This window comes from Centruroides vittatus, unplaced genomic scaffold (genome assembly GCF_030686945.1).
Source record: "Centruroides vittatus isolate TY-2023 unplaced genomic scaffold, ASM3068694v2 scaffold_769, whole genome shotgun sequence".
In the NCBI taxonomy this organism is placed as follows: Eukaryota; Metazoa; Arthropoda; class Arachnida; order Scorpiones; family Buthidae; genus Centruroides; species Centruroides vittatus.
Window position 1 is genome coordinate 565,712 of NW_027122717.1, and position 15,439 is coordinate 581,150.

Sequence of the window (15,439 nt, forward strand, 5' to 3'; positions counted from 1 at the left end):
AATGCGCTAAAGGGTGAGAATGGAGAACTGTTAATACAGGCGGAAAGGATACTGCACAGATGGAAAGAATACTTCCAAAACCTTTTAAATGAGGAAAATGAGAGAGGTGTCCTGATAAACGTAGAAGTAAACCTTAGTCCGGTGGAGGATATTACACGGGCAGAAGTTAATCGGGCTTTGGAGACTATGAAAAACGGTAAAGCGGCTGGACCATCTGGAGTGGTAGTGGAAATGCTTAAGGCTCTGGCGCTGGAAGGGAAAGAATGGTTATTTAATATAATGAAAAGAGTATGGGTGTCCGAGAAGATACCGGAGGGGTGGAAGAGAAGTGATATGGTGCCGATCTATAAGCAACGGGGAGATCCACTACAGTGCAACAACTACAGAGGGATTAAGCTGTTAGAACACGCCTTTAAAGTATTGGAGAAGGTGGTGGAGAGCAGACTGAGAGGAAAGGTGGAGATAGATGAAAGACAGTTTGGATTCATGAAGGGAAGGAGTGCCATCGATGCAATATTTATAGCAAGGCAGATACAAGAGAAGAGGCTAGAGGGAAACCAGGGAGTGTTCTATGCTTGTTTGGATCTAGAAAAGGCCTATGATAGAGTACCTAGAGAGGTGGTGTTCTGGTGCTTAAGAAGGAAAGGAGTGCCTGAAAAACTAGTTCGGCTGGTAGAGGAAATGTATAAAGGGGCACGGACTGCTATCAGAACACCTAATGGTAGATCAGAAGAATTTGAAGTTGGAGTGGGGTTACACCAAGGATCAGCTTTGAGTCCTCTGCTGTTTATAACGGTAATGGATGAGTTGAGCAAAACCATTGGCAGACAGGGGCTGTGGGAGTTACTTTATGCTGACGACATAATGCTGATAGCGAACAGTGAAGAAGAGTTGCAACAAAGGTTGGGGGATTGGCAGAGATGTCTGGAGAATGGAGGAATGAAATTAAACATTAACAAAACAGAGGTTTTGGCCAGTGTTAAAAATCAGAAGATAAATCTGAAGTTAACGGATAGAAACGGACTTGACATCACGCAAAAGGCTAAGGTTAAGTACCTGGGAGTGATGATAGATGAAAATGGAGGATGCACCGTGGAGGTGAAAAGTAGAATCAGTAAGGGGTGGTTAAAATGGCGAGAACTGACAGGGGTACTTTGTGATGCCAAGATGCCGAGGAAATTGAAAATCAAAATTTATGAGGCAATAATAAGACCGGTCCTTTTGTATGGATCGGAAACGTGGACCCTCCGAAAGACAGAGGAGTTGATGTTGGCGAGGACCGAGATGCGAATGCTGAGATGGTTGTCCGGTATTTCGCTCAGGGAGAGAAGGAGAAGTGAAGAGATCAGGAGAGAACTTGGGGTTGAATGTATTTTGGACAGGATAACTAAATCTCGATTGAGGTGGGTCGGACATATGCTGAGAAGAGGAGAGGATGATATGGCAAGGAGGGCTTTTGACCTGAGAGTGGAGGGGAAGAGAAGTAGAGGAAGACAGCGAAAGCGATGGGTGGATGTGGTGGAGGAGGATATGAAAATGGTAGGACTGGAGAAAGGGGACGCTTTGGATAGAGAAAAGTGGCAACGCAAGATCCAGGAGGCCTACCCCTGTAAAGGGACAAAGGCAGCAAAGTAGTAGTAGTAGTAGTAGTAGGAATAATGCTGTAAATGTAACTATTAACTTTAATTTAAAGTAATGGTGTCATAGAGTAGTTATTTGAACTTTAAATCTGATTATGAACATATTTAAAATTCGATTTTGTCATTATACGTGGACAATGAATCTGAGACGTATAATGTCTTACACATTCTTGTTTGAATACTTGCATATATTGTGTCGACATTCAGAAATATACACATAGCAAATTTCAATGAATTTGACTTAATTATTTTTATTATTATATATTTATTTCATTTTAGTGAATTAAATTTTAAAATTTATCACTTAATGTTGCATTTAAATGATTTATATCTGTTGAATAGAATAAATTTACTGAATTTAACATAAATTTGAAAACAATATTTTTGTTATCAGTTTAATCCCAGCTTTTGAAATAATTATATTTCAAAAAAAAATTTTTTTAATCTGTCAGAAAACTCACGCTGTCTCGGATACAGTGATGTGATGTGGGGATAGGTCTTTGTTCGCCCTGTGGACGCTGAGAAGATCTTTCAGAAAGCCCATTATTGGGCTTGGCCAGATGCACGATACGAATTCAGGGATGCCAGCCGACGACATATTGCGAAAAATTCCTGGTTTTTTTTTACCCACCCGGATTTGTTCCTAGGTCCTTTCAGAGCTGTAAGAATCCACCTTAATCTGTCGGCCACACCGTCATCGGATGGGTATCATCAAAATGACCCTCTTAGTGTTCGCAGGATGGAAATAGAAATGAAAAGAATGTTTCAAAAATTTGTCGATTTTGAAGTGTTCACAATATATGAGAAAAAAGATAAATTTTATTTCGTTAGAATTAAAACGCTTCTTAGATGATGTAAGAAGAATGGCGAGGTATCGATAAAACTAATAAAACAGCAAACTGCATTATCCAGGTGTAGAACGAAAATCGTCCGATTCCATTGCAAGTTTTTAGCGGCATCATGAATATACAATGACAAAAATGTAGAATTTACAAGGTAGAAAGTTCAAACGAATTGGATAAAGTAAAAGTTTTTGTAAAAGAATGTGAAATCATAAGGAATGAGATTCTTTCGTACGACAGTCTTTAAGCACATTTTATTTGCATTATGAGGACTTCAGTAAATTTTTTTTGGCATTCGATAACGTCTTAGAAGTTTTGAATAAAAAATGCAGAGTGATTATATAATAATTAAACGGATGTTTAGGGCTCTGTTAGAGAGAACTAATGTACTAAATGCTACCAAATTTGGTATTCATACCATGGTAGTGACTGACCGGACTCTAGTCAGGGGCCCAGGTTCACGGGGGGCCTGGTATGAAGATGGTTAGTTTGTATTTTTTGCCTTGCTTGGATTTTCTTGTGGAATATTGAGTTCAATTTAATTGGAGTATTTAATTCTTGACATAGTTTAATATTCTAGGCCAGCGGTCGGCAACATTTCTGACCCCACTGACCACTAAACTCACAATTTTGAATCTCGCGGACCACTATCATGAATTGTTTTAAACGATACACAATTTGTAGTATAATAATGATGATAAAAGTTCAATTTTATTATATCAATATGAAACTCGCGTGTTTAATTATAACAAATTAACGCAAGCCTAAAGTTCATTGCTGCTTGTTTGAAATAAGTTTATGGATTCTTAGCGCTTTTCTACGAAAGACGACTATCGCACTCACAATATTGTTTATTGTTCATTATTTATTGATAGCAGTCACTTCGTATTTGGTTTTAGATTCGAATAGAAACCCCCAATGAGTGAAAAAAGCAACTAAGCATTTTGCATTTCTTTCGTATTACTTCGCGTAACCTTCAGTTGATCAATGTCCAAATTTCTCCACGGACCACCAAAATTTTCTTGCGGACCACCAGTTGCCGACCGTTGTTCTAGGCCACTATTATTAACTTAATATAACAATCATAAAAGTATAAAAATTACCTTTCTGAGTCACAAGGAAAACTGAAAAAACTTTTATCAGAATTTTTCTGTTTTACAATTATGGGAATTGACAGCCGAACAATATCTTCCGTGACTTTTTGTCATTTTGCCAGAGATCTCTTAGTAAACTGGCAAATTCACTGAAGACGTGGCAAAGAAACTCAGCTGGTCAGGAGCGACTAAATAACCTAGCAATTTTGTGCATTGAAAATGATTAAGCTAAAAAAACAAATTTTAGTGACTTGATCGAAAAATTTGCTTCGGCAAAAGCCAGAAAATTTACTGCGAAATAATTTAATCGATAGTTTCTTGGGGTTTTAGCTGCCTTATCATATTCCAAAGCGGCCGCGGAGGCCGAGTGGTTAGGTCCCTCACCTCACACCACTTAGGTCTTAGGTTCGAGTGAGGAGGGGAAGGGAGACTTGCCAATGATCCTGGTCTGGGAGCTCCTCTGTAGGATGTGGGGGCCTGATGCATACCTTTCCTGACCGCGAAATTTCAATTTCTCAAATAAAAAGCGTAGTTACAAAATTTCTCAGCAGGAAGAAATTTGGCAACTAATATCGATGTTGTCAAAGAAATTCAGGCAATGCTGATAAGTGCGACACAACGTGCAATGATTTTGTTGCAATTCAGTGTTGCGATTACAGGGTTCGTGAATGCAATGATTTCCACAAAGCATAATCACCAGAAAGCAATTCGTTACTATCATGTAGGAATAAAACTGCAATAGTCGCATAAAATTTTCTGCACTTCAAGGCTAAGACGATTGAAATTTCCTTCATTTTCGCCAATTTCATTGATTTGCAACCGTTTCCTGGTTTCACATTGAAAGTTCTCGTTTTCTCAAAACACAAAATCACTTTTCTGAGATTAGTAACGGCCAGAGAACCTTTTCGATAGGACTTTAAACGTCGGGATTCCTTGGTTGCAGCACTAGTATTGTTGCTTCTTTGATAGTAGAGTTTAACGAGTAGTGTGCAATCACGTAAGCACGATGACTTCTCTCTAATCCCGAACACGCTTTGCAATCTTTTATAAATTCTAAAGTTGTTCCACAACTTCGTAATATGCAAATTGCAGCGACATTAGCGCTAACTTCCACCTATCAGAAAGTTTTGGAACTAAATTTATTTACGAAATCTAAATCAAAATATTTCAAAATTTTAGGATTTCTTATTTTTATAAAACTGTAGAAGTCGTTACTTTTTAATTAATCATAATATGTTAAGTACAGTATGTTTTTAGTTCCATAAAATGTGGAATTTAAGGTAATGTGTTTAATAATAATAAGAAAAAGTCATTTTATAATCGATTTTTATTTGCATTAAAATTTTATTTCATACTGATCCATTACATTTGTAATAAATTTACAAAAAATAAAAATTCGATAATTTTGCTGAATTTTATTGGCGGACATTAATGTTATTCAAAGACGAACATAGAGGCTGGACACGTGGAAAATTGCTGGAGCGGTTGATTTTTTGTTTTTTTCAAAAAATATTTACTTGTATTTAAATTTTACAGTCGATTTGAAAATTCTTAACAGATTACTATTTTATATTCATGATACATCGCTTCGCCCACTTGTTCAAAACTTTCGGGATGATTTATCGATTTCCAGTGTCGCCGCTTCTATTTTTCTCTTTCTTTTTTTATTTTTCGTGACAGATAAACGTTACTTACGTTTTAAGCTAACAAGTAAGTATTTTATACGTAGTAGATATTTCAGTTTACAGATACTTTTAAAATTAAAACTAAAGCCCACAGTCCGTTGGGATCGAAAAATTTCACATATCATAAGTGATTGAGATATGTAACTTTACACTCTCGACCATCGGATGCTTTGATGCAACACTGTACTTTATAAGCCACTTGTGGATGTGGCTTTATTAAACCTTATTTATTTTCTTTTCTTTACTTTCCTTATACTATCTTCCTGTAGTAACAATTTTACTTCCGTTTTCTATTTACTGAACCACGCGGTAGTTAGTCGACACATGTGGCCTGGACGGTAATAAAAACAAAAAGGGTGTGACACCGAGGGGTCGAGGGGTTACGTCAGAGGAGATAGGAGGACAGGAGCGAGAGGAAGGAAGATTTTTCGGAGAGAAAGAAAAACGGGACGAACAGAAACAAAGAAAGTTATTAAGGAACGGATCCGAGGTTTTTTTTTTCTTATTTATTACCGCCAGTCACCCCTTCGAACCAATTTTCAGTCTTATCATCTCTGTTTAATTCTCTTCCACCTTATCTTTCTCTAGGGCCCTGTACTTAGTTAAGCTAGATATAAGTTAGAATAAGTTCTTTGTCTTGTCGGCACGCGGGGACTAATTGATGACATTGTTACGCGCAGTCCCAAATGTATTTGTATTAGTAATTAGTAAGTGTGTGTAATCGTTTCTTTGTAAATTATTTATGTTCGCTGAAATTAATAAACCTCTTTTTTTTAATTCTATCAAAGCCGAGCGACTCTCAGGGTCTTGTTATTTCATATACTCGGCCAACAATGGCGTCCGCGACAGGATTCTGTTAGTAACGGGATACGGTTTTTATTGTATAGAACGTAGCATTGTATTATCGTGCATGTAGATTTAAGGCCCTACAATTTGTAATCAATTGTATTATTTTTATATCATTAATTATGGATGATTGTAACCAGAACAATCTTGCTACATCCTCAGGAGGCGAGGGTGAGGGGATCCCTCCAGTAGTCACAGGGTTTCTAGGAATGGTTCCCATTTTTTCTAATAGTGGCAGTGATTTGGTTAATGTCCGCCAATTCTTCAAGACCATAGATAATATATCTCGCCTGGCTGGGTGGAACAGTGAAGTGAAATTGGCTGTCTTACAAGCTCGGTTAAAAGGGGGGCCATTATCGACGTTCTTCAGCTTGGCTGACCAAGATCCTTGTACTTTTGAGGGAATTAGGCAAAAATTAATTCAATGTTACGAAAAGCGAGAACTTAAGGAAAAGAATGCACTCGACCAACTCTTAAGTATTAAGCAGAACCATGATGAGACGGTATGTGACTATGTCATCCGCATGAATACACTGTTGTCGAAGGCCGCTTCCAATAACGAAAAAATTGGTGCCTTGAGGGATGACATTATTAGAGAGAGATTTATAAAGGGCCTAAGGCCCCAGCTAAAGGGATACGTATTAAGGAGAGAACCCCAGACCTTAGATCAGGCAATTAAGGAAGCGGAGAGGGAAGAACGGGTCGAACTCGAGTGTAACGTTAGTAGAGAAAATAAATTTGTACACACCATTGAAATAAAGAACCCAACCGCTAATGAGGATCCGAATGGTGTGATGAATATTGTGAAAACAAAGGAAGACGATAGACTTGAAAGGTTGGAAAAAATGGTGGGGTCGTTATGTAGTACTGTTAATGGTTTGGTCGAAAGACTGGGTGGAAATCTAGATAAAAATAAGGATAGCCCGAACCGATCTGTCCTAAAAAGGTGTTACATTTGTGGGAATCCTCGCCACCTGGCCCGCCAGTGCCCTCAACGGAATATAAATGATTTAAACTAATTACGGGGCGTGATGATAGCCAGTATCACGTCCCATGCATCGAGCTAACCCTGGCCCCTAATGTGTTCTTCTCTAAAAAGGGCCTTCCCCTCATTCTTGGTGATGCTTATGGTACCAGTATCAAGTTTCTGGTCGATACGGGTGCGGAAAGGTCCGTGCTAAGCCTGAAGATCGCTCAGAGCGAGATATGGAGTAGGGGACCGAACGGTGCACTTCACAGGAGTTGGAAACGACTACGAGGAATCGGTGGGGAGGTTATCGAATGCGAATGGGAGTCTAATATCAAGATCGAAAGAGGAGGGAGAACTCAAAATGTTCAAATGACTTGCATGCACTTGCCATCCGAAGTCGAATACGAAGGAGTATTGGGTATGGATGTGTTAAACAGGTTCCCGGAAGTATTAATTGAAACAGGTGAGAATGTAACATCTTGGAATAGAACCGAAATTGATGACTTTTATCAGTGTTGTGGATTCAGAAGGGAGGAATCCGATAATACGATGGAGGTTAATTTATCCCATTTGAAAGACTACGAAAAAAAGGAAGTGGAGCGTATCTTTAATGAACACCCCGGATGTTTCGCACGGAAAATAGAAGATCTGACCGGTACTAAGGAATTTCTTCATACACCTATCATTAAAAGTAACCAAATAATTAATACAAAACAATATAGAATACCGCAATGTTATTTGAGTGAACTAAAGAAAATGATAGTTTCATATCTGAAGGCGGGGATTTGCGAGGAGAGTACTTCTGAATGGAATTCCCCCCTTCACATTGTCCCGAAGGAGTCCGGCGAGTTAAGGGTTACTCTCGATCTACGAAGAATTAACGAAGTAACTCAGTCCCAGGAGTTCCCTCTAGCCCGTGTGGATGAGATCTTAACGAAGTTTCAGGGAAGCAAATTCTTCTCGGTTATCGACCTAAAGTCTGGATATTTCCAGATACCCATACATGAATCAACACGTCATTTCTTTGCTTTCTCTACTCCTTGGGGAAAATTCCAGATGTGCCGCCTCCCGCAAGGTGGAAAGAATAGCGGGAGGTATTTTCAATACGCCATGTCTAGGCTGTTGGGGAGATTCATAGATATCAATTGTTTCGTCTTTCAAGACGATATTGTGTTGTTCTCCCAATCCTTTGAAGATCACGTGAAACTCCTAAGGGAGGTAATCTCTATATTAGACAAAGCCAACTTGAAATTGCACCCAAAAAAATCGAAATTCATGGTGAAAGAAGTGCGGTATCTGGGACACATCATCGATAGTAAGGGGATACGACCTGATCCCTGCAACGTGGATGCGATTAAAGAAGTCCAACCCCCGCGTAATGTGAAAGACGTCAGGAGTTTCCTCGGAATGGTGGGATTCTTCCGCAACTTTATCCCAAACTTTGCCGAGATTGCTCTTCCTCTTACATATCTGACTAAAAAATATGTAAAGTTCTTATGGGACGACCAGTGCCAATCAAGCTTCGAAAAATTTAAAGAACTATTATCTAAACCCCCTGTGCTATCTCATCCCGACTTTAAAATACCTTTTTTCATGCACTCGGACGCTTCAGATACCTGGGCTGGTGCGGTCTTAGAACAGGAAAGCGAAGGGAAACTCATTCCCATTGGCTACTTTAGTAGGAAGTTCCGTGGGCCCGAACTAAAATATTCCACTATCGAGAAGGAATGCTACTCAATAATCTTAGCCCTCCGCCACTTTAAACATCTTATTCTTGGTCAGAAGGTCACTGTGCTTTCCGACCACAAACCTTTAACCTTTGTGAAAAATATGAAAAATCACAATAACCGCCTCATGAGATGGGCCGTAGAATTATCTAATTTTGATTTGGTCATTACGCATGTTCAAGGGAAGAGTAACCCAGTGGCTGATTTATTGTCTCGACCACATGGTAGTAGAGAAGAAGCCCCCTCAAACAGCGATGTCATTAATTGCATCAGTGAAGAGTTGTGGAAAAAGGTAAAGAAGTCCCAGATTGGGGACAGAATTTTTGGTCCAATGAGAAATCATTTAATTAAATTCCCACCCTCTTACAATGATTACCCGAGTAGTGGCATACTTCCTGAGTATCAAGTAGATGGTGATGTATTAGTCCACGTACGACCGGGACGGTTTGGAATACGTCAATGGAGGCGTGTTTGTGTAGGGGAAACAGCAATTAATGACGTAATTAAAGCATTCCATGAATCACCATTAGCCGGACACTACGGCAAAGAAAAAACGTGTGACCTGATCAACCGTTACTACTACTTCAAGAAGATGAAAAAACTCGTCGATAGATTCGTGAAGTTCTGCAAAGTTTGCCAACAACATAACTTACATCAAGGAAGAGCCCCCTTTCAAGAAACGGAAGTCGCTAATTATCCGTTTCAAAAGGTGTCAATCGACATAATTGGCCCTTTAAATCAAACACATAAGGGTAATCGTTATATTCTCACCATAATTGACATGTTTACTCGATACACAGAAGCCGTCCCTTTAAGGGACCAATCTGCGGCCTCTGTAGCCAATGTGTTTTTCGAAAGGATAGTCTGCAGATATGGCAGTCCCGAGATCATCATCTCTGACCGGGGCACGAATTTTACGTCCTCCATCTTTAATGAAATGTGCAACATCCTTACCGTCAAGCACAATGTTACGACATCATATCGCCCTTGTTCGAACTCAGTTTGTGAACGTGTGAACAAATCCATCAGTAACCTTTTGGCCAGAATATCAGGCGGCAGCAACAACAATTGGGATACCTTCTTACAGACTGCTGTGTTCGCTTATAATAATGCTACACACTCCTCTACTAGTGAGTCACCTTCATTTCTTCTTTACGGATTTGATCCTAAATTCCCTCATGCGTTCCCTGTTGAACAGACAAATGACTACCCGGGTATTCGGGAGTATCGTGATTTCCTTATGGATAAGCTACGATGCATCCGTGAATCGGCATACGAATTAAGTCGCAACCGTAACAAACTTAACCGTAACCGCATCAACACAGGGAGGAAGGTGAGGAGCTTTGAGGTAGGGCAGAAAGTTTGGATGTTAAGGAAAGGGAAGAAGCAAGGCAAGTTTTCTCCAAAATATTTAGGTCCTTTCCGTGTCTCTCGCCTCCTGGGGCCTGTTAACGCGGAAATCGAAAATTGTAATAAAAAGGAAAAACTTGTTGTACACATAGACAGACTAAAACCGTGCTTCTCAAACTTCCGTGAGCCTAGACGGAAGCGTAACATCCCAATTGGACACGAAGGATCACAATCCGGAGAGATCGAGGAGATTGAAGAGGAAGAAGACATCCCTCACCTACCCACTGCGCAACGGGCGAGCTACAATAGGTATAATCAACATAACCAGCAGCATCAAGGAGACCGCAAGGATTCGGGTAATGAGACCATGCTGGAACAGAGGGGTAATATCTCCCACCCGTATAACTTACGGGGGCAGAAAGTGGACTATCGCCGGCTTCACTTTGGAAGATGAACTGTAGTTCATCATCCATTAATGGTTGTGTATCTCCATATTAATGTTTCTGTTAATTGTTAATATGTCTTTTGGTGGGGACGTATGTGGCTTTATTAAACCTTATTTATTTTCTTTTCTTTACTTTCCTTATACTATCTTCCTGTAGTAACAATTTTACTTCCGTTTTCTATTTACTTAACCACGCGGTAGTTAGTCGACACATGTGGCCTGGACGGTAATAAAAACAAAAAGGGTGTGACACCGAGGGGTCGAGGGGTTACGTCAGAGGAGATAGGAGGACAGGAGCGAGAGGAAGGAAGATTTTTCGGAGAGAGAGAAAAACGGGACGAACAGAAACAAAGAAAGTTATTAAGGAACGGATCCGAGGTTTTTTTTTTCTTATTTATTACCGCCAGTCACCCCTTCGAACCAATTTTCAGTCTTATCATCTCTGTTTAATTCTCTTCCACCTTATCTTTCTCTAGGGCCCTGTACTTAGTTAAGCTAGATATAAGTTAGAATAAGTTCTTTGTCTTGTCGGCACGCGGGGACTAATTGATGACATTGTTACGCGCAGTCCCAAATGTATTTGTATTAGTAATTAGTAAGTGTGTGTAATCGTTTCTTTGTAAATTATTTATGTTCGCTGAAATTAATAAACCTCTTTTTTTTAATTCTATCAAAGCCGAGCGACTCTCAGGGTCTTGTTATTTCATATACTCGGCCAACATGGAAAACTCCAAAATTAAGCAATTAAATAAAAATTTATTGATGTAATTATTTGTCCAAGCTTTGTCCACCCCTGTAAGATTTTCTGCAGACGCCCAGACTCGGGGGGGTATTCAGTGACGTTTCCTGTTCCCGGCAGATTTTTAGAAACCTTAATAACGACAAAGCCTAAATACTGTACCTCAACATACGACGGCTATTAGATATTGTAATATTTTACGAGGCTTTTTACGATATCGTAACTTACCATGAGCTTTGTGAATACAACATTTACATCTGGTAACTTATATCTGGCAAATTATTAGGAATTTTATCGTAACTTACGATACAACGTGTTTGTATCTTGTCCCGAGTTTGCACTGATTTTGATAGTAAGTTAAATGTGATATAATCTTAAATATAAAATTTGACTTTTTCTTCTGGTTTTGGGTAAAATTTTATTATGCAAAGTCTATGCAGGATTCAAGTCATCTTGACAATCAGGATCATATGATTTATTAGAACAGGTTTTCAGTTTTGCTTTAAGGACAATGCAGAATGTTGCAACCAGAGGTGGATTCAGGTGAATTATATCGGACTATGTTACTACTACTATTATTAATTAAATTCTAAGTAAGCAAAATGAAACTAAATGAAGCGGGAGTTGTGGGTTCAGATCCGTTTCGGGCCGATTCTTTTTTCCAAAACCTTCTAAATTAATTTAATTATAATTATTAAATTTAGCAAGAGATGACACCTAATGTTTGCCTCTAGTGCCAAATTTCTTAGCATTTAATTAATACTGTACTAGTAGTAGTAATATAGTCCGATATAATTCGGCAATCATTTGACTAATTAATATAACTATTGGATTTAGATGTTTATATTTTTATGTAATTAACATGTTTACTACATAAACTTAAACAATAAAAATATGTAAAATTAAAAAGTAATGATAAAAATATTAAAATATAAACATTGTTTTAAAGAAATAATGAATCTCCTTATAAAAATATTAGAAGTTGTTTGACTCTGTCCTCTGTCGAAATCTATCCCTGATTGCAACAAGCTGTCACAAGATTCCAGATACTCAATACTTTAAATAAAGTTTAAGTAAATTATTGGATACGAAAGTAGATATATACATGCCAAAGTAAGCTTGTTAAGGTTTTGGTTAAAAATAATAATAAAATAAAGTAAATAAATCAAAAAAGATTGAAAGTTGTTGATTAGAAGTTAATGTGGATATAGGAATGATTGTTATGAAACTAATATATTTGCCACTTTTAATTACATCAAAGTATTTATAGAAATATAACTTTTGAGATTTCAATGTTGTTAAGTTTTCAAAATTTTATTAATATTGTTTAAATATTTTTTATTTATATATCTTATATATCACAAAAATGCTACAACTTTATATATGTAAAATATTTTTACAGCTCCCAGAAATTGTACCAAAGAGGAATTTCAATGTAAAAATGGAAGGTGCATCAATGATTTATGGCAATGTGATGGACATAATGATTGTGGAGATAATAGTGATGAAGACTGTCGTATGTTATCTTTATTTCATAATTTTGTCAATTAGATTAATATGAATAATAAAACAAATATTAAAAGGGTAAATGATTTGTAAAATTGGAATACATTAGCCTATAATATTTATTATTAGTCCAAATCAAGATTGAATATATTAGTACAGTGGTGTTCACACTGTAACCCCTAACCAAATATGGTTAGGGGACTTTAGTTTGGAGATCACTACTATGGTTATGGTCCCCATGGCACCCATTAATCTGTCTCACAAACATAATTGACATATCACTTGTAAATGATGAAAATAGGCCTACTTTTGGTATTTACTGAATATACAATATATTTATAACACATTTTCAGAATGTTCTGTTCATCTATATCTCTTATTTAAGTTTATTTTTGTTCATTTACTCTTACTGTGACTAAATATTTTCATGCAAAAAATACTAAGCAGTATTATTTTGCTTTTGCGTGAAATAAAACCCCCATTTAATAGTTATACCCCTAAATAACAGATACAATATAAAATAACTATAATTAATAATTCATATTAGGTAATATCAATGACACAATTATTGTAATTTTGGTAATTTAGATTAACTGATACAATTAAAAAATTCATTAATAATATAAATGAGCATTATGTATTGACATATTAAATATTTAATAATTATATCAATATAAAAAATACTTTTAATAGAAAACCACTTGGCTTTTTTCCACCTTTATTTAGTTTGACTAAATAAAGGTGAAATAAAGCCAAGTGTTGTTATTAACACGGATTTGTGTTTGATTAAAAAATTCATTAATAATATAAATGAGCATTATGTATTGACATATTAAATATTTAATAATTATATCAATATAAAAAATACTTTTAATAGAAAACATTATAAAAATATCTTGTTTTTTTAATTTGTATAATATAAATAAATATTTAAATATATTCTAAAATATAATGTTAAGAATTAAAAAATAAATATTTTATTTCAGCTACAAGACCATGTGCTAATAATGAATTTCAATGTTCAAATGGTGAATGTATATCTATTGCTTGGAAATGCGATCGTGATGTTGATTGTCGTGATGGCTCTGATGAAAATGGTTGTGGTATGTATATTTAGTTGATAATTTATAGTAATCATTCCTTATATTTTTATAATTACGAAATTTTAAACTTATGATAATAAATTATAAATTATCATAATTTCTCATTGGCTTCATTACCAATGATGATTAGGAAATAATATATAATATCACCAATTTTCCGATCCACCACCAATTTCCTAGCATTCCTGGTTCCAAAACCTTGCTGAATTAATGGTTTTGCTAGAGCATTCTGGATCACTAATTACAGTGTATGCCTCTATGTTTCTACAGCACTACAGAATATTAGAACCTTAACTAAATATATATATTAAATTTGGACTGGTGTTTATGCTTTATATCATTGACATTTGCATTTACAGTAAGATCCTGCTTAACGCTGCCTCACTTAACATTGATTTGATATAACGTGGTCTGCTTGAAGCCTAAAAAAAAAGCTCAAAATTTACACTGATTTAAATTATCACGGCATTTTATTGATTCATATATAATACAATTATTTACAAACATGAACTGATCATCAAAAGGTGGCCAAAAGATGTACTTTCTTTAAACCTATGTTCATTTGGTGTAACTTTGGAAAAAAAATATAACATAATAGATGCCATAGGTAATATCGGTTTACCTTGGCAGGAATTAACTGATAAATGCACGAACGAAGTGTAGGAGAAGTTATGGCTGAAGGTATCCAAGAATTCTCAATAAGAAGAGCCTATTGTTGTATCGTTAAGTTGACCAAAGCCAACCTAATCGATACAGCAGGACTAGGAGATCTAGACGAGCAGGATATTGAGGAGTTACCGCAGGTTTCTGGTGAGAGTCTTACCAACGACAACTTTCAAGAACTGACAGAATGAGGAATTCATGTACAACTGGAAAATAGAGATTCTGAAAATGAAGAACCCAAAGAATTTCTCTACACATTTCCTTGGTAAAAGTTTGGTAACGATAACCAAAATCGTTGATCAAATTTGTAGTGAATGATCCAGATTTTGAAAGGAGTGCAAAAGCAAAACAAGGCATTTTGGATGCGATATTCTGCTACCAACATTTGCTTAAGGAAAGAAAAAAGCAACAAATGAAACTTCACATGACTTTATTGTAAAAAAAAGAAGAATTTTAGAAAAGTCAGGACCTTCGTCATAAAAAATGAACTTTACATTTCTGTGTGCATATGTTTATGTGCTATTTAACATATATTATTATACAAATTAATATAAAAATAACTTAAAATTAAAGTAAAATCTGTTTATTTTTGGTCACGTGTTCCTTTATCCCTATTTACTCTATGTTAAAATGACCTCATTTAACTCTGTTTCGTTTAGTGCTTTGTCGTCTAAGAATGCATCCCCTGCATTCAGTGGAGTCTTACTTTATTTTAAAAGCCATAACTAAAGTTTAATTAAGTAAAAAGAACAAAAAAATCATATAAAACAGAGATATTACCATAACTGCAATACACAGTAGAAATCCATTAATGTGCTCTACATGCATC

At 36.5% G+C, this 15,439-nt stretch overlaps 1 protein-coding gene across 1 annotated transcript in view; it reads left to right on the forward strand.

Annotated features, from left to right (window-relative positions):
- Positions 1 to 15,439, forward strand: part of LOC136989937 (low-density lipoprotein receptor-related protein 4-like) — a 229,817-nt gene that overhangs the window by 115,429 nt on the left and 98,949 nt on the right. The window contains exons 4-5 of the mRNA XM_067288244.1: positions 12,741 to 12,854; positions 13,831 to 13,947. Of these exons, the coding sequence (XP_067144345.1) occupies positions 12,741 to 12,854; positions 13,831 to 13,947 (231 nt within the window). The remainder of the gene's footprint in view (positions 1 to 12,740; positions 12,855 to 13,830; positions 13,948 to 15,439) is intronic.